The following is a 20,013-nucleotide window of genomic DNA, read 5'->3' as shown; positions in this document are numbered from 1 at the left end:
TTTATTTTGCTCACAAATTAGCAATTTGGTCCGGACTCCATAGGGACTGCTCATCTCTACTCCATGTAGTATCACTCGGATGGCTCAGCTAGGCCCAGAGGATCCACTTCCAAGATGGCCCCACTCACTCAGGGTCTGTCCCTGGGCTTCCTCACAGCATGGCATCAACATTTCAGAAGCAGATGCTGCCAGTCTCTTGCACCAGAACCCAGAAAGTGGTTCAGTCATTTCCACTACAGTCTACAGGTCATAACAGACACAGAGCCCAGACCAGAACCAAAGAGGGGATGTAGACCATCACTCCTCAGTAGAAGTGCCAAAGAATTTGGCCATATTTAAATCTGTCACACCCTCCACCTTCAAAGCAGACAAAGAAGAGACATCAAGTAGCCTTACCTACACCTAATTCCCGCTGCCAAGATACAAACACCTTCAACAATTTTACGCGTCCTCTGATACTTACCTCTGTATCTCTCACATGCTAATACTGTGATCTCTTGGTTTTCAGTGTTAGAAACTACGCATCGTCTTCTACTCTTAACAAGTGAGGATTCGACTGATCCAAGTAGTATAACCTTTTTTCTAGAATCTCTTTCTTGTTCAACTTCTTTCTAGTTGAACCAGGAAGACAAAGACTTTCAGTCTTACACCTTCTGACAGTACCAGAAGATGTTTTCTCAATCCAAGATTTAAATAATCAAACCTATTACCCCACCTTTTTTCCTGGACACATATCTGGGAGCCTTCTTCCCTGCTCTTGTCTGGACAGACAAGGTGGCAACTTGGCAAATGCAAAACACAGGTTCCAAGTACTTGTAGTTATAAGCTGAGGAAACATCACTAGTGTGTCCAACAGAGTTACTGACTGGAGTTACCCATTTCAGCAAGGAAATGAAACCCCCTTACTCTAATCCATAACACTGGTGGGGCATTCTAGATGGGGCATTCTAGATGGTAAGTAGACTACTGGATATATGCTTACACAAACTAGTCAAAATGTTCTTAAACTTAGCATGCTTTCTATACATTCTCAGCCAGTTTTTTTTCTCTTTCTGTTCCTCTAATGGATACAATAAGCAGTTACATACAGAATTTGTCTGAATTTCTAAGATTCCCTTCACAGCTTCTGGTGCCAAAGCCTGCTTGTCTGCTGCCCTTTGCGTGGCTCCAGATTCCCTTTCGTTTTTAACCAGCGGATCCAGAACGTGACAGGCAAACCCCCAGCAGTGATAATACATTGTAAGTGAGCAGATGAGGAAGCAAGTAAGCTTTGTTTTCATTACAGGAAACGTTAAAACAGTACTAACTTTAAAGCAGGTTACCAGGCATTTCCTCCCCTATTTTGTGACCTGTTTTCACTGCGCCAGTTTAGCAGGACTTCTACAGTGGAACCAGGAGAACTCCGGAAGAGGTGCACGCAAGGGCGGGCTTCTTGAGGTCCCCCTGACCACCGACACCCCAGCCGCTCCCAGATACGACCTGGGCAGGCAGGAATCCGGGTGCCAGAGGCGTCACCGGAGCGCCCAGTGCCAACGCACACCCCGGGGCCCCGCATCCAGGGTACGTGTTAGCGGGCCTGTCGTGTGGCCTGGGAATGCAATCTCGCCAGTCCCGGCGTGACCCGGCGCGGGTGTCTACGACACGGACTCCTGCGGCAGTCACCCTCCACGGCAGTGGCTCCCGCGGAGGCTCCCCGGCGACAAGGCCCCAAGGCGGAATCCCCTAGGCCGCCGTCGCCACTCCCGAATTGCGAGTTGGGGAAATGCACAGGTGTCCCGCGCACAGCCAGGTGAACCCTGACAAGCGGGCACACCTGTGTAAGACGCGCGGTCAGCAGGCACATCAGTCTCCCCGCGCTGCCCCCGGGCCCCAGCATCCCCGCGCAGCCACTAAGTCCGCCAGAGGGCCGCGAGGGAGCCGCCCTGCTGGGTCGCGCTGCCGCCTTCCTAGCGCGCACGCCGCGCACGCCCGAGCGGGCGTAGTTGGGCCCGTGCGGCCAATCGAGGCCCGACTTGTTGGTGGGTGTTGGGCAGCGCACTCTGATTGGTCGATGCAGACCGGCCTCTTCTTTTCCGCCCGGCTCTGTCAGAGCGTTGCGTCACCTCTGGACGCCCGGCTGCGGCGTGGACGCGACTTTCGGTGGCGCTCCCGCTCCGGGGCCCTTCAGGTACCCACGCCCTACCCGCAGGGTCGTCCGAGTTTACCCTGCCCTACCTGCGGGGCTGCCCAGGGTACCATTGTCCTGCTCGCGGTCTCGCTCCACGTACCCCCGACCTGCTCGCGGGGTCGCCCCAGGTACCACCGCCCTGCCCGCGGGGTCGCCTCAGGTTACTCGCCGCCTCCCGTCATTGCCCGCGGGGTCGCCCCGGATTATTCCCCCCTCCCCCCTTCCCCCGCGCTGTGCCTGGGGGGTCGCCCTGGGTACTCCCCCCCCCCCCGCCCACGGGGTCGCCGCAGGTTACTCCCTCCCCACCGGCCTGCCCGCGGGGTCCCCCGGGTGCCCCGCCCTGCTTGCTGGGCCCCTGGAGTGGTCGCGAGCATTTGGTGTGGTAGTTTGCTAGAGAAATTCAGAGGATGGGCGAGACGACTTGAGCGCGGCGTTCGTAGGAACCATCTAGTCCTAGGCCAGCGGGAAGGAGTTTGCCGCCAGGGCCCTGGAGCTCAAGGGGAGTGAGCACAGCGTGACACAGTCTGATAACGCCGTGTGCCGCTGGGAGCAGGGGAGGGGAAGACCGTTCTCCAGTGGGATCTGTAGCTGCGAGAAGGGGAGGGTTAGGAGCCGCGGTGGGCTTGGGGCCTTGAAGGTGAATAGGAACTGGAGCGGAGAGAGTCCCGAGGTTATGGCAGGATCAGAAAGTGCGTGTGTTCTTCCCGAGGTGTGGTGGTGCCGGTGTCCCTGCAGCTTTTAGAGTGTCAGGACAACATATTCTCTATGTAAGTGATTGAAGAGTGAATTCCAGGGAAGAGAAGCGAGCCAAGCATAGATACACTCTTTTTTTTTTTTTAATTTTTAATGTTTTTTATTTATTTGTGAGAGAGAGAGAGAGCATGAGCAGGGGAGGGTCAGAGAGAGAGAGAGAGAGGGAGACACAGAATCCGAAACAGGCTCCAGGCTCTGAGCCGTCAGCACAGAGCCCGACGTGGGGCTCGAACGCACGAACCGTGAGATCATGGCCTGAACCGAAGTCGGCATTTAACTGACTGAGCCCCCCAGGCGCCCCATAGATACACCCTTAAGTGTGTTTGGAAAGGTGATAGATAACGGTGACAGTGAGCGGCAAGAGCGATAGGATGGAATTTCCGGACAAAGAAGTAATAATAGTTTACAAAGCTGACATGTGAGAGCCAATATTTCAGTTAGTATTAATTAGCATTGTGAGTGTGTTACCTTTATTTTACAGAGGACACATTGGAGATTTAAAGGTCGAGTAACTTTTCCTATAGCTCAACATGTCCAGTGGTGGCAGCCACAACTATCAGGTTCCAAAGCCTTTCCGTTGTCGTGTGCAGGAGGGCATATTGAAAAGGCAGGTGGGAGTAGGGTCGTGGGTGGAGACTGAGGACCCGGATCGCGGATTCTTTCAGACGGTCGGGTTTGAGCACTTACCATGTGCTAGCTTACTGGAGGGAGGACAGTGAGATGCTTCTGCAGGCAGCACATGTCCAGCTGCACGGGAGCTCGTGTGGGAGAGGAACAGGTCCGGGAGAAAGGGAGGATATTAATTCTGAAAAGGGGGCTTGATAAAAGCCTCAGAGGAAAGTAGTTACTTAATAAGTAGTGCTGGAGTCTGCGGAGAGAGCTGCAGGAATGCAGTATGGTTTCTCAGCCGCCTGCAAGAGGGTGATGGAGCTGCTGCCTGCGTTTTATGAGTGAAGGTCAGGAGGAAAAGTAGCAATTTGGGGGAAAGTGGCCTTGACTGCCCTCTTGAAAAGTCTTTAACAGAATATTGTTGTGTGAGAGGAGTCATTGGATTTTTTTAAATACAAAAATGGTATTTTCAGAGCTTCTTCCTTAGAAAGGTGGTGTGTTAGGTACAGTATTTTTCTCTTTATTTTAAACGTTTTTGTAATGAAGTTAGTCCTTAGAAAAGTGGTATATAGGGGCGCCTGGGTGGCTTAGTCGGTTAAGCGTCCGACTTTCGCTTAGGTCATGATCTCGCGGTTCATGGGTTTGAGCCCCGCGTCGGGCTCTGTGCTGACTGCCAGCTCAGAGCCTGGAGCCTGTTTCAGAGTCTGTGACACCCTCTCTCTCTGACCCTCCCCTGCTGGCGCTGTCTGTCTTTCTCTTTCTCTCTCTTAGAAATAAATAAAGCATTTAAAAAAACATAAAAAAGTGGTATATAAGTAATAAATAAAAATGTGCTCTTTCATTCCTTCCCCCTCCTAATCCTTCTCCCTGATGGTAGCCATAGCTTAGTTGGGTGGGTAGCCTTCTAAATTCAAATACAAAATTACTTAAACATAGATTTCATTTACATACGTATATTTTTAAGTTTCTTGAAAATGCTAATGCACATGGTATAAATTACTAGAATGGTGACTTTTTTCTTTCTCAACATTTGGCAGTATTTGATATATTATGATTATTTTTTCAAATGTTTGTTTTTGAGAGAGAGACAGTGAACTGGGGAGGAGCAGACAGAGGGGGAGTCAAAGATCTGAAGCAGCGAGCCTGATGTGGTACTTGAACTCAAAAACTGTGATTTTGTGACTTGAGCCAAAGTCAAATGCTCAGTCAGTGACTGAGACACCGAGGTGCACTAATATATTATGATTATTTTTAATGTCTATGTGGTATTATGTACCACAATTTATTTTAGTCACTTATTCATGGGTATTTACTTATTCAGGTGTTTATAGGAACATTGCTTCAGTTAATATCTTATACATTTGTGTAAGTATATCTGTGGGGTATACATTAATACGATACCACCAAACCGAGAAAGGGCTGGAGATAGACCCACTTCTGGGATTAAATTTAACTCTAGTAACATACTGAGAAGACATGGGAGGGCAGAAGAAAGAACAGAAACAGACTTAGAGGTCTGACCCACATAACTTTGGTGGCCAATTGGATGTGATGATTATCCGGTCCTATCAAGTGGGGGACTCAGAAATTTCAGGTAGTGGGAAGGAATAGTGGAACTACGAGTACCATCGAATTAAAGACTAGAGCAGGCATGGCAAGGAAGAGCAGGATATTTGTTGTAAACAAAAATATTTTTGTGTGCATTTCTAAGACCTGTTGAAGTAAACGCCAGTAAAGATCAAGGAGGTATACACACATTTCTGAACAGGAGGTTGCCACTAAAAAGGTCTGAGAGAGTCTGGAATGCAGAAGATTGGAGGGTGAGGGTTATGGCTAGAGAGAGGAAGAGGATGTTGCTTCCCTTAGCATGACCTGGTGGTTAATCTCCCCTCCTCTTTCTGCTCCCCACACCCCAGGCCCTGTGGTTACTGGATGCTGTTTGCAGGTACAGCTCTCCAGTGGATGTGAAGGGCTAGAGCAATCCTGTGATTTATGCATGGGGGCTGTTTCTCCTCAGCAGCCACCATAGCCCGGTCACTGATACATGGCTCTTCTAGTTAGTGGATAACTAGTGCCATTATCTTGAGTCGAAGCTCCCTAGAAAGTTTTATAAAAGTTATGTATGAGCCTTTTCACAGAAAGCTTAAATAGTATTTTCTCAAAAAAATAAAATAAGAAAACTTCAGATAGATATTCCTGAATAACGGTTAAAATAGTTCAAGAGTAGTGACTCACAAACTTTGATGTGTAGGCTGATCCCCAGGTATCTTGTTAAAATACAGGTTCCAACTCCTCCAGCCAAGGTGGGGATGGCAAGTCTATTGTCAGTAGCTCCTGTAGATGCTGGAATTTGTAGAAGCAGCCTTGAGGAATATTAGAAGTGACAGAAATAAATGTGTTGATATCCAAACATGTGTTAATCTTCAAATGTAACCACTTAGGTTTCAGTTGGCCTCTAAGAAGGTAGTCACTGAACCAGCAGGACCCCTAATAAATCAAGACGTGTACAAACACTCTGTCTACGAAAGGCTGGATATTGTAACAAGATCCAAAGGTCAAAAATGCCATTCAACTGCGATTTTATTTAATGTTTTATTTATTTCTGAGAGAGAGAGAGACAGCGTGAGCAGAGGAGGGTCAGAGAGAGAGAGGGAGTTACAGAATCTGAAACAGGCTCCAGGCTCTGAGCTGTCAGCACAGAGCCTGACACGGGGCTCAAACCTACGAACCGCGAGATCATGACCTGAGCCAAAGTCGGACACTTAACTGACTGAGCCACCCAGGTGCCCTCAACTTCTCTTTAATACCATTTTGTGGCATACCTAGTCAGAAACGGATGCTTGGATTCATTAAATGGTCCACCCGTCCTTTTCTTCTTTTTTTCCTGTATAGAACAGGATGTCCAAGACAGCCTTGCATCTCAGAAGTAAATGATGAGTACCTAGGTGACACAGTCACTTAAGCATCCCACTTTTGATTTTGACTCAGGTCATGATGTGACGGTCCCTGAGCCCCAAGTCGGGCTCTGTGCTGGTGGGAATTCTCTCCCTCTCCCTCTATCCCTCTCCCACATGGGGTCACTCTCAAAATAAATAAATATTTTTAAAAAATAGATGGAGACACCTGGGTGGCTCAGTTAGTTAAGCATCTAACTCTTAATCTCACTCATATCAACATCTCATGGTTTGTGAGCTTGACCTCCAAATAGACGCATGTTGGGCTATGCCATGTCTGTGCAGAGCCTCTTTGGGATTTTCTGTCTCCCTTTCTCTCTGCCCTTCTCTGTCTCTCTCTCTCTCTCTCTCTCTCTCTCTCTTTCTCTCTTTCTATTAAAGTAATCAAAAACATTTTCCAGAAATTTTAAAAAGTGGGGCTCCTGGGTGGCTCAGTCGGTTGGGCATCTGAATTTGGCTCAGGTCATGATCTCACAGCTCATGAGTTCGATCCCCACGTTGGCCTCTGTGCTTACAGCTTAGAGCCTGGAGCCTGCTTTGGATTCTGTGTCTCCCTCTCTCTCTGCCTCTTCCCCACTCATGCTCTGTCTTACTCTGTCTCAAAAATAAATTAAAAAAATTTTAAGTGTTTGTGCTTTAGCAGCTTACATGAAGAAAATAAAAGGATAACCCACCGAATGGAGAAAATATTTGCAGATTCTATAACTAATAAGGAACTTGTATCTAAAATATACAAAGAACTCTTAACAACTCAACAATTAAAAACCCATTTTAAACATTGGACAAAGGATGAATGGACATTTCTCCTAATAAGAGATAAATATTGCCCATTAGCACATGAAAATGTGCTCAACTAATCATCAGGAAAATGCAGATCAAAACCATGAGATACTACTTCATACCTGTTAGGATTTCCTATAATCCAAAAATGGGTAATAAGAAGTGAGGATGTAGAAAAACTGGTATACTCATTCACTCCTGGGGAAAATATAAAATGAGACAACTTTAGAAAACATTTTTTGGTAGTTTCCCAAAAGTTAAACAGTTACCATATGATCCAGCAATTCTACTCCTGGATATATTTACCCAAGAGAACTGAAAACATACATCCATATGATAACTTATACATGAATATTCATAGCAGGATTGTTTATATTAGCCAAAAGTTGGAAACATCCCTAATGTCCATGAACTAATGAATGGATAAACTGTGACGTATCCATACCATGAAATATTTACTCAACCGCCAAAAGTATTGAAGTATGAAGATTTGTTACAACATGGATGAACTTTGAAAACAATTCTCGAAAGCCAGACACACGATTCCATTTATATGAAATGTCCTGAATAGGAAAACTCATAGGACAGGAAGCAGATTAATGGTTCCCAGGGGCCTGGAGAAGGAGGGACTGGAGAATGACTGCTAACGTGTACAGGTTTTTGGAAGGGGTGCGCAGTGATAAAGATGCTTGGGAATTAGACGTGCTATGGTTGCACAACCAATGAATGTGCTACAGACCACTGAATTTTATACTTAAAGGGCTGGACTTTAATTTTAAAAAGCTGTAATTTTTTTTAGGTGTCATGTAGTGTGATGAATTGTAATATATATATATTCATTTTACTATATGCTGTTCTGTAATTCCTGAATTCTCTGTTGAGAATAAAAAATTTAATTTCTCTTGCAGCAACAAAATGGTTCAGCAAGTTCCAGAAAACATCAATTTTCCTGCTGAAGAAGAAAAAATCTTGCAGTTCTGGTCTGAATTTAATTGTTTTCAGGAATGTTTAAAGCAATCAAAACATAAGCCAAAGTATGTAAATTCCTTTGGTAATGGTAGAGTCCTTAAGAATAGTCATTTTTTAGACTTAAGTTCCATGAAAGCAGAAACCCCCATTCACCTTTGTGTTCCAGAGTCGTCTTGCTCTCTATGTAGTGGGTACTTTCAGCAGTAGGTACATGTTGAATGGATGAGTTTTTAAATATCAGGCTAGATTCCTTTTCTTTAAAAGGTCTTCTAGAGTTTATGTATCACCCTCTTCCTTTCCATGTTTCTCATTATTACTACCTTCATTTAAGCACTTAGACTAGTCTTAGCTTCCTTTTGGAGTACTTCCTGCCTCTAGTCTCTATTCACCTGAAAACCAGTCCTTTCTTTACTGTTTTCATCATGTCTCCAGTATTCAAAAACTATGTGATAGAAATTGTTGCCCTGTTTTACTGATGAGGTAACTCAGGATCAGGGTGAGTGACTTGCTTTATGTCATGGCTAAAAAACAAAGTGTGGATGGTCTGATGGAGGTCACTCAGCTCCACCATACCTAGTTTTTTTTTGAAGGCAGGACTTTCAGTAAATACCTAACCATGTATGTCTGTGAATTTTTTTATCTTGCTGCTTTTCTTCTCCCTGAAGACTCTGTTGTGATAGGACCTAATTATACAAAACTATCCTAAATTTTTGCTGTTTTAAAGTAACAACACATTTTTATTATCTCCATTAGATTTACATTCTACGATGGACCTCCTTTTGCAACTGGACTGCCTCACTATGGACATATACTTGCAGGGACAATTAAAGATATAGTTACCAGATATGCTCACCAGAGTGGGTTTCACGTTGACAGAAGGTTTGGATGGGATTGTCATGGCTTACCTGTGGTATGTTTGAGTCACCAGCCTTATAATGTTCTGATTTTTTAATAAGCACTGGATTTCATTATATGATATGTGATAGTATGATGAATTTTTCCTATGATGTACTCTGTTTCTACAGAACCATTTATAGTTCATCTTCTCTGTAGATTTTTGAGACCTAGTATTTTTTAAAACTGTTTAATGTTCTAGAGTTGCTGACTTGAATCTTTTTCATAGGCAGGGACATTAATAATCTTGTCACAAATTTTCAGGAATATGAAATTGATAAGACACTGGGGATCAGAGGACCGGAGGATGTAGCCAAAATGGGGATCGTAGAGTATAACAATCAGTGCCGAGCAATTGTGATGAGATATTCCACTGAGTGGAAGGTATGTTGGGTTATTTTCAGCAGAATGAACAAAAACTTTTTAAAATGGGAGTTGATATGGTTTACACTCTTTTTGTGTTTTTTATGAGATGCATCCAAAACTATGGCTATCTGTGTGAGGTTGTGACATAAAAAGGTTGATCGTTCTCTTTAAAGAACTATTTAGCTTCCATGTACAACCCTATTAAGCTGTCAGCCTAAACTGAGCCCTCTCTTTTCTTGTTTCTGGGTGCTCAATTGGTCTTCCATATTTAATCTCCTACCTGCTCACTGTGTATGACAGAAATTGGGCTGTCCTAGCACATTGATTAACTTCAGTATTGCAGTAAAAAACTTCAGATTTTTTTTAAAAAATTTTTTAATGTTTTATTTATTGCTGAGAGAGAGAGACAGTGTGAGCAGGTGAGGGTCAGAGAGAGAGGGAGACACAGAATCTGAAGCAGGCTCCAGGCTCTGAGCTGTCAGCACAGAGCCCAACGTGGGGCTCGAACCCATGAACCGTGATCATAACCTGAGCAGAAGTCAGACGCTTTAACCAACTGAGCCATCCAGGTGCCCCCTAAAATTCAGATGTTAAAAACAGTGCAAATTTGGGCTCACTGTTATATTAATTTGACTCCCATCCTACCATTGCTTCTGTTAGTGAGTCCTTTGAAGGACTGACAGATCTCTCGTCTCTCTCATTCTCATGGGCCGAGGAGCAGATATCCTCAGCTCCCCCTTTCTTTGCTGGCTCTCTAGCTACTATGTATGTGTAACTTGAAAACATGTCTGACTAGGGGTGCCTGGGTGGCTTAGTTGGTTAAGCGTCCAACTTTCGCTTGGGTCATGATCTCACGGTTCGTGGGTTCGAGCCCCGCGTCGGGCTCTGTGCTGACGGCCAGCTCAGAGCCTGGAGCCTGTTTCTGTCTGTGACTCCCTCTCTCTCTGACCCTCCCCTGCTCACGCTGTCTCTCTCTCTGTCTCCTAGAAATAAATAAGAACATTAAAAAAAAAAAAGAAAAAGAAAACATGTCTGACTTGTATTTTTTCCATCTCATCATCTTAACCACTTTGACTTCTCAAACTTGTTCCAAATTCCTTGTTCTGCAGATGCTGTCAGTCTTCTGGGTTTCACACATGATGATGCTCGTCAGCAAATCAAATGCCAAACCCTGTCAAGTTTTTCTTGTTCATTGTCTCTTATCTGGTCATTTCATTCCGTCCCTGGGCTCCCTCTTACCCTCCCCTTCGTTTCTGTAACCATCTCCTAATTGGTCTCTTGCACCTGTTCTCGGCACTCAGCCTGCCAGGTTCTCTCTCCGACAGACTGTAGATGCCCTGCCCTGCTCAGCATTTTGAGTAGTTTCTCTTGATTGGTGAATAAAATCTGATTTCATCACACCTAAATTCAAAGCTCCTCCATTTTCTCCTACTCTAACATTTTTACTTTTTAATTTAAAAAAATGTTTAATGTTTGTTTCTCAGAGAGAGAGAGACAGAGTATGACCAAGAGAGGAGCAGAGAGAGAGGGAGACACAGAATGTGAAGTAGGCTCCAGACTCTGAGGAGTAACTTTCTTCAGTCAGACTTTGTTGCCTGATTACCAGAAGGGAAAAATCCAAAGAATATAATATGCATATAGCTTTTTTACCTTAAAATTATTTTTTTAACATTTCATTTTTGAGTGATTCGGACTTAATAAAAAATTACAAAAACAGTTATGAAGAATTCATATTCTTCCCTACTTCCCAAATTCTAACACTTTTAATAATCATAATGTAATTATGAAAAAGCAAGAAATTAACACTGATAAAATATAATAGGCCTTTTTCAAATTTAACCAGTTATGCTAAATATTGCAGATCCAGGAGGCTGTATAGGAATGTACATTGCATTCTGTTGTCATACTTCCTTATTCTCCTTCAAGCTAGAGGATTCCCTCAGTCTTTCTTTGTCTTTCGTGACCTTGTCACTTTAAAAAAAAAAAAAAAAAAAAACTTTTAAAAAATTTATTTATTTAATCTCTACACACAATGGGAGGCCAGAACTCAAGACCCCAAGATCAAGAGTTGCATGCTCTACTGGCTGAGCCAGGTGCCCCGACCTTGTCACTTTTAAAGAGTACAGACCAATTATTTTCTAGAAAGTCTCCCAAAGTCTGATGTTTTCTAATGATTAAGTTTAGGTTATGTATGCGTTTTTGATAAAGAATGCTCAGAAGTGACGTCATGCCCTTCTCGATCTGTCTTGTCAGGAGGCCTGTGATACTGATATGTTTCATTGGTGACATTAATTTTGTTCTCTGAGGTAATATAGGTCAGGTTTCTCTGTTGTTAATTTGTAGCTTTTCCTTTGTAATTATGTATGCTGTAGGGAGATTTTTTGCAAATATTCTGTTTCTTATACTTTTGTTTAGGAGTTTTAGCATCCATTGCTGATTCTTGCCACCAGCAATTATACCTGAGGTATTTGCCAAATGTCACTTTGGGTAGACTTTTATAAAGGAATATTAATATTTATAAATAAATCCTGTGCAGGTAAGACGAATGTCAAGAAAACTGGTTCTTAACCTTACATAGATTTACTTGAAACATTGGTGGTTCTGTTTTTCCAAAATCATCGTACACGGTGATGATACAAATATAACACATTGAAGTAACAAATATCATTGTCTAATAACTCTGATGTTCATATTTTTAAAGTCTACTGTTACCAGACTTGGCCGATGGATTGACTTTGACAATGACTACAAAACTCTCTATCCACAGTTCATGGAATCTGTCTGGTAGGTTTATTTGAAATTGTAAATATAATGAATATTCTGTTTATTGTTTAGTGGTGAGATTATCTAGCATGAATCAGTTTTTCAGATTCACAATTATTTATATGAAGTATCTGGGATGGATTTGTTTTGTTTATGTTTTTAAAACTTTATTATTTTATTTTTTAGAGCACTTTAAGATTCACAGCAGATTGAGAGGAAAGTACAAAGATTTTCCATATTCCCTGTACCCTAACACATGCACAGCCTCCCCATTATCAACATCCCCACCAGAGGTGGTATATTTGTTACCATTAATGAACATACACTGACACATCATAATCACCCAACGTCCACTTTCAGATTTACTCTTGGTGTATACATTCTAGCCATCATTCTAGCATCACACAGGATTTTCACTGTCCTAAAAATCCTCAATGCACCAACTGTTTATCTCTCGCCCCAGATTTGTATTTGAATTCAGTAAATTTTGGATTCTACTAAAGTAATACGATATGCATATATTCTGTGGTATATAATAGTTCCAACAAGTTGAGCAGCAACCTGTAACCAAATACGTTAGTATTTTTCATCAGAACACATAATTGTTCATGTCAATCAGATAAAGAATATAAATGGCCTAATGTCAGTTAAAGATTTTTGCCATTTTGGTACCAAATTTAGGGAAAATTAAGTTTCAGAAGTATTTTTTAAATTTGTGTTTGTTTTGTTTTTTAAATAATGAAATCTAAGAGACTGTGTATATGAATTTTATACTGAGGCAAGTTGTATAGTGCAGTCCCTTGCATAGCTGTTTCAAAATGAATATTAGTTTGTTTTTACTGAACAACCATTGTGTTGCCAAAGTCTTAGTAGGCGAACCTCTTAGAATAGTATAAGGATCATTGCATATCCTTAATGGGCAAAGAAGCACCATTATGATTGCAGAGTGCCCTAAGTATATATCTCAGACCTTGAGGAAGTCTTTTATTAAGTTATACAGAATGACAGGTGAGTTGCAAAGCTGTTCTGTATAGGGCACTTTCTTTGTGCTGTATTGTAGGTGCACATGGCTCTTATTGCCTTCCTGTCTACCTGCTTGCATTTCTCTTAGTCAAGATCTGTGGTACATGCTTGGCCCAAGTCCTTTGCCTTTGAGGAGCTAGATGCTTTGGTGCAGTTCTCACACCTTCTGACTCTGACAGGCCCCTGTGAACACATCCCCAGGCCTGTATACCCAAGTTGGATGCTTGTAAGTTTCTCCGACAGGCCAGAGACTTTGGAGAGGGGGCTTCATAGTCACTGAACTGCTAGATTTCTCATGATTAGAGAAGCATCTGAAAACCAGGATTTGTGTTAAGCACCTAAAAAAAAAAGGTACTATTAATGCTCTGGATTAGAGCTGTTGAACACTTAAATGTGGCTAATAATTAAGGAGCCAAGAATATAAGTGGAGAACAGACACTCTCTTCAGTAAATGGTTCTGGGAAAGCTGGACAGCCAGATGCAAAAGAATGGTTCTAGACTGGTATCTTACATCGTACACAAAAATTAAATCACATGGAATAAAGATTTGAATGTAAGACCTGAAACCATAAAATTCCTAGAGGAAAACCAGCAGTAAGCTCCTTGACATCCGTCTCAGCAATGATTTTTTTAGATATGACTCCAAAAGAAAGGCAGCAAAAGCAAAAATCAACAAATGGGATAATATCAAACTAAAGAGTTTCTGCACAGTTAAAGAACCTGTCAACAATCGGGGCACCTGGGTGCCTCAGTTAAGCATCCAACTTTGGCCCAGGCCATGATCTCAGGATTTGTGGGTTCAAGCCCCACATCAGGCTCTGTGCTGACAGCTCAAAGCCTGGAGCCTGCTTCAAATTCTGTCTCCTTCTCTGCCCCTCCCTGGCTCACTCTCTGTTTCTCAGAAATAAGTAAACATTAAAAGCCTTCAACAAAATGAAATGGCAACCCATTGAATGGGACAAAATATTTGTACATCATGTATTGGTAAGGGATTAATATCCAAAATATTTTTTAAAAAACTCCTACAACTCAGTAGCAAAAGAAAATCTGATTTAACAATGTGCAGAAGACCCAAAGACACATTTTTCCCCCTGAGGACGACCTGCAGATGCCAATAGACCTGAAAAGATACTCAGCATCACGAAAATACAAATCAGAATCACGGTGAGATACCACCTTATCCCTGTCAAAATGACTAGGATCCAAAAGAGAAGAAATAATAAATGTTGGCAAAAATATGCAGAAAATGGAATCTTTGTGCATTGTTGGTGGGAATGTAGATTGGTATGGATAGTATGGAAAACAGTATGGAGTGTCCTCAAAAAATTAAAAATGGAATACCACATGATGTAGCATTTCTACTTCTGAGTATTTATCCAAAAAAAATGAAAATGCTAATTCAAAAAAGATATGTATCTACTTCTGAGTATTTATCCAAAAAAAATGAAAATGCTAATTCAAAAAAGATATGTATCTTTACGTTCATCACAGTATTAGGTACAGTACCCAAGATAGGGAGTCAACCTACATGTCCACCAATTGATAAATAGATTAAAAAAAAATGTGAGTGTATATGTGTCTAAAATAGATTATTACCCAACCATGTAAAAGTAAATCTTGCCATTTGTGACAACATGGAAAGACCTTGAGGATATTATGCTAAGTGACATAAGTCAGAAAGACAAATACCATATGATTTCACTACATGTAAAATCTAAAAAAACACAACTCATAGACACAGGGAACAGAATGGGGGTTGGAGGTGGGTAAAGTGGGTCAAGAGGTACAGACTTCCAGTTATAAATAAATATTGGATATGTATCATATAGCACGGTGACCATAGTGAATACTATTGTGCATATTTAAAAGTTGCCCAGATGATAAATATTAAAAGTTCTTACCATAAGAAAAATAAAATTGTTGCAACCTTAGTGGTGGACAGTAACTGGATTTACTGTGATTTCACAGTATGTATAAATATCAAATCCAAATACAAAATTACATGTCAAGTATGGCTCAAAAAGAATTAATAAACTTGGGAGATTTGATATAAAACATCACTTTTTAATCTTTGTTTAAAGCCAAGCAATACCGTGAAAAAATATGCACAGTTTTTCATAAAAATGTATTTTAGCAAATGAAAAAGTTTAACTCATTGTACCAAACACATAGGAATTAGACTATAAAAACTATACATTGTGGCAGAATTAAGGGTTCCCCCCAGTGCATCCTGACTTCCAAGTGGGACAGGTGAGTAGTCCCCACGGGAGAACCTGGGATAACTGTTACCAGTGATATTTCAACGTTTTGGTGCATTTGGCTTAAAGCAACGTGGTTAAGTGTTTAGTAAAAGTTTTTGCCCAACTGTAGGAGAGTATCCTAATCCCAGTGGTTTACTCCTTTTAAATTGCTTTTGTAAAAGTACCTGTTAGAGTAAAATTTAAGCAATATACTGGAAAACTATTAAGCAAAAATTCCGAAATCCCAACCGTAGTTAACATACTAGTGAAAATCTGCTTTTTCAGCATCTCTAAAAATAGTAGGTATGTATACAGATATGTACAGTTTTACACAACTAGTATCTCATTGTACAATATGGTATCGCTTTTCTCACTCAACATGAAGTCATAAACATCTTCCCACGTAAACGGATATTAGCACTTTTTAATGACTGCGTAATATCTCCAACTACTCTGGTGTAATTTACCAGCTAGTCCCCAGGTTGAGAAGCCTGATGTTTCTACTTGACTGGCTGATAGAAACTCTGTAGACAAACTGGTGTAAATGTTTGAGTCTGGGGAGGCAGAATTTTGGTTGTGTAACTGTTGTAAAACTGTCTCTTTACTTGTTAGGTGGGTCTTCAAACAGCTCTATGATAAGGGCCTTGTGTACAGAGGTGTGAAAGTTATGCCTTTCTCCACCGCGTGCAACACTCCACTCTCCAACTTCGAGTCTCACCAGAACTACAAGGTGAGTGTAACGTCATTGGGCATTAACTTGTGCACACAGAGGTTAACCAGTTGTGATCATGGTACCAGTTCCTCATGGAACTAATGGAACATTAGCATGGGGAGTCTGTCAGTTTGACTGTTTCTTACGCAGCGCTGGGGATGTTGCCATTTGCTGAACTGAGCTCTGTTAAGATTAAAAATTAGGGATTTTTCCCCATGAGATTTGTGAATGGTGTGTTTTCGTATGATAGCTTCTGCTTGTTTTGACCATATTTTTGTGCCTCTCTGGTTAACCAGTCCAGCTTTCCCTCTTTCCCTTCAGTCACTGCTTTGGAAGAGTTGCTGGTTGGCATGATGATGCCTCAGCTGGGACCCCGTAGCATTTGTTCATTTGTTAAAAGTATTTGGAACCAAATCTGATTTGTGATTGGTTGACGGTATTATTATTTTGTTTCTGATGAATGGAATAGCAGCTGTCACTGCTAAGATGGGAGAGTTTAGACGAGTGTGATGTCACCAGAGTATACTCTGTGCTTTACCTTATCTAGACAGACAGTGACGGGAGGCAGTCTTCTGAAACAGGAAATATCAGTTCTCGTGTATGTATTCAAGAGGTGTTTTCACTTCTGAGGCTTTAACCCTCTTTGCTTTTAAAGAACATTAGTTTGTTTGACTTAATTATATCATTAAAGCTTTATTTCAAATCACTTTTTATCTCACAGAATGCTTTCATACATCTCATTTGATCCTTGCAAATCCTTCTGAGGTGGCCATGATGCGTCCTGTTATCTCCTAAATAGCTTTCGATGATAGAGCTCATGTCATGTTGTATTTTTTAGATACAATATTTTAAGCACATAAAAATGTAGAGAATAATATACTAAGTACTTGGTTATCGAAGGCCTAACTCTGTCATACCTTAATATATTGCTGTGTTTGCTTACTTTTGAAAGATCCTTTAACATGGATAATTTCCAGCATACACAAAAGTAGACAAAATAATGAATTAACTCCCATGTGCCTGTCACGTATCCCCAGTAGCTGTTAGCTGTGGCCAGTCCTGCCCCCTCAGCACATACCCCACTCACTTCTCCCAGTCCCTCTTTCAAGGCAAATTTCAGACACATCATTTTACTAATAAATGATCCATTTTATATCTTTAAGACATAAAAAATGGTTATTTTAATATTACCATATTACCATTATCACATTTTCAAAAGTCATCAGTTATCCTGAATATGAAATATTCTAATGATCTAATACCTGGATATCATCAGTGTTTACATTCTCTATTTGTCTCTCAAATACCATGTCTTTTTTTATCCTCTGTTCTTTTTGGTTTGGTTTTGTTTTTGAATCAGGACCTAAGGAAGGTTTACACATGGTAATAGTTTTGTTTTTAGATCTGCTTTCATCCGCAGGTCTCCATTTCACTTTCTTTTTTTTTTTCTTTTTTTTCCTCCCCTTGCAGATTATTGTTTAGGAAACAGGTTTTATCTTGCAGAGTTTCCTACAATGAATTTTGCTGATTATGTCTCCATGGTCTAATTTAGACCACCTCCTCTGTATTTTGTAGAAATTGGCACTTCCAAGGGCACTAGCGTGGCTCAGTGGGTTAAGCACCCGACTTCAGCTCAGGTCATGATCTCACAACTCATGAGTTTGAGCCCCACATCAGGCTCTGGGCTGACAGTTAGGAGCCTGGAGCCTTCTTCAGTTTCTGTCTGTCTGTCTGTCTGTCTCTCTCTCTCTCTCTCTCTCTCTGCCCCCCCTCCCCGCTTGCACTCTATCTCACTCTCAAAACTAAACATTTAAAAAATTTAAAAGAAAAAGAAATTGGTACTTCCATCTTGGGTTTATGTCCTTCAGCACGTATGCCATTGAGAGTCACTTTTTTTTATGATGGTATTCGTTTGTATCTATTTTCTCACTCAGCATTATGTTTCTACAGTCCTTCCTGTTGTATGTAATTTTGGATCTTTTGTTGTAGTTTCTGTCCAAATAAATAGTCCACAATTTATGTATTTATAGCATCTTTCTCTTTTCCATTTCCTTACGTTTTTTTAATGTTTTATTTATTTCTGAGAGAGAGAGAAACAGGGTGAGCAGGGGAGGGTCAGAGAGAGAGGGAGATACAGAATCTGAAGCAGGCTCCAGGCTCTGAGCTAGCTGTCAGCACAGAGCCTGACACGGGGCTCGAACCCACGAACTGTGAGATCATGACCTAAGCCAAAGCCGGATGCTTAACTGACTGAGCCACCCAGACGCCCCTCCATTTCCTTCTTACAACCTGATAGGTTAACACTGTGCTGAATTTTATGTTTCTTTCCATACGTATTTTAATACTTTTGCTATTTCCCTAAGTATATGTAAACAGTATACAACATTCTTTTTTTTTTTTTTTAAATGCTGCCATATTTTTTAATGTTTTATTTATTTCTAAGAGAGAGAGAGAGACAGCGTGAGCAGGGGAGGGTCAGAGAGAGAGAGGGAGTCACAGACTGAAACAGGCTCCAGGCTCTGAGCTGGCAGTCAGCACAGAGCCCGAAGCGGGGCTCGAACCCACAAACCGCGAGATCATGACCTAAGCGAAAGTCGGATGCTTAACCGACTAAGCCACCCAGGCGCCCCAACAGTATACAACATTCTTATGCTTATCTTTTTTTTTTTTTTTTTTTTTTTTTTTAAGTTTTTAAAGTTTATTTATTGAGCGTGAGAATGCAAGCAGAGGAGAGGTGGGGGTGGAAGAAAGCGGAGAGAAAGAATACCAAGTAGGCTCCACAATGTCAGTGAAGAGCCCAATGTGGGGCTCAAATCCACAAACTGCAAAATCATGACCTGAGCCAAGACCAAGAGTCTGTCACCTAACTGACTGAGCCACCCAGACACCCATTATGCTTGTGTTTAATCTCATGCAGTCTACTTACCCTGCACCTTGCCTTTCAGAGGAAACATTCCGTTTTAAAGATTCATCCTGATACATGTAGCTTGAAGTTCATTTTTAACTGCTGTATAGTATTTCATATAACAAATAGATTGCAGGGCATTCTTTTGATAGACATCTGAGTTTTAAAATGTATAGCCCTTTCTTTAATGTTTATTTATTTTGAGATAGAGCAAGTATGAGTGGGGGAGGGGCAGAGAGAGAGAATCCCAAGCAGTCTCCTTACTATCAGCACAGAGCCTGACTTGGGGATTGATCCTACGAACTGTGAGATCATGACCTGAGCTAAGATCAAGAGTCAGACACTTAACCGACTGAACTACCCAAGTACCCCAGCCCTTTTTTTAATGGTAGCAAACAGTGTTGCCAAGAACATTTTTTTTTTTAATTTTTTTTAATGTTTTTATTTATTTCTAGGAGAGAGAGAGAGACAGCGTGAGCAGGGGAGGGTCAGAGAGAGAGGGAGTCACAGACTGAAACAGGCTCCAGGCTCTGAGCTGGCAGTCAGCACAGAGCCCGACGCGGGGCCCGAACCCACGAACCGCGAGATCATGACCTAAGCGAAAGTCGGACGCTTAACCGACTAAGCCACCCAGGTGCCCCATCAAGAACATTTTTTAATATAAATCTTTGTGTACTTATGCTGGAGTTTTCTTTGGCTCCTAGATTTCTACATTATTAGATTACCGTAATAGCTTGTGAGCTCCTAGAGCTTTCAGAGGGTGTGCTTTGTAAGTAAACAAATAATTGTCTTTGGAGAGCAGATTGTGCGGAAGTAAACTGAGTTCCAGGAGAGCATACTTCCACCTGTTCCAAGTGGTAAACCTTTGTGGTGTAGAA

The 20,013-nt window shown here is 41.7% G+C and overlaps 1 protein-coding gene and 1 non-coding gene across 3 annotated transcripts in view; both read left to right on the top strand.

Annotated features, from left to right (window-relative positions):
- Nucleotides 1-2,090: 2,090 nt before the first annotated feature.
- The window catches only part of IARS1 (isoleucyl-tRNA synthetase 1), a 69,947-nt gene continuing 52,024 nt past the window's right edge, over nucleotides 2,091-20,013 (top strand). Inside the window, exons 1-6 of one of the 2 annotated variants that reach the window (XM_039216484.1) lie at nucleotides 2,091-2,167; nucleotides 8,172-8,297; nucleotides 8,986-9,142; nucleotides 9,391-9,510; nucleotides 12,194-12,276; nucleotides 16,131-16,248. In XM_039216484.1, coding sequence (XP_039072415.1) covers nucleotides 8,179-8,297; nucleotides 8,986-9,142; nucleotides 9,391-9,510; nucleotides 12,194-12,276; nucleotides 16,131-16,248 — 597 coding nt within the window. In that variant the 5' untranslated portion in view covers nucleotides 2,091-2,167; nucleotides 8,172-8,178. Of the gene's footprint in view, nucleotides 2,168-2,195; nucleotides 2,296-8,171; nucleotides 8,298-8,985; nucleotides 9,143-9,390; nucleotides 9,511-12,193; nucleotides 12,277-16,130; nucleotides 16,249-20,013 lie in introns of those variants that run through there. The other variant, XM_039216482.1, reaches the window with a different exon arrangement.
- Nucleotides 5,446-5,577, top strand: LOC120219638. The gene has a single exon (XR_005525343.1). It is a non-coding gene; the product is annotated as a small nucleolar RNA SNORA84 (small nucleolar RNA).

This window comes from Hyaena hyaena, unplaced genomic scaffold, assembly GCF_003009895.1.
Source record: "Hyaena hyaena isolate Hyena2069 unplaced genomic scaffold, ASM300989v1 scaffold_634, whole genome shotgun sequence".
NCBI classification, from domain to species: Eukaryota; Metazoa; Chordata; class Mammalia; order Carnivora; family Hyaenidae; genus Hyaena; species Hyaena hyaena.
This window is presented reverse-complemented; position numbering and strand designations above follow the sequence as displayed.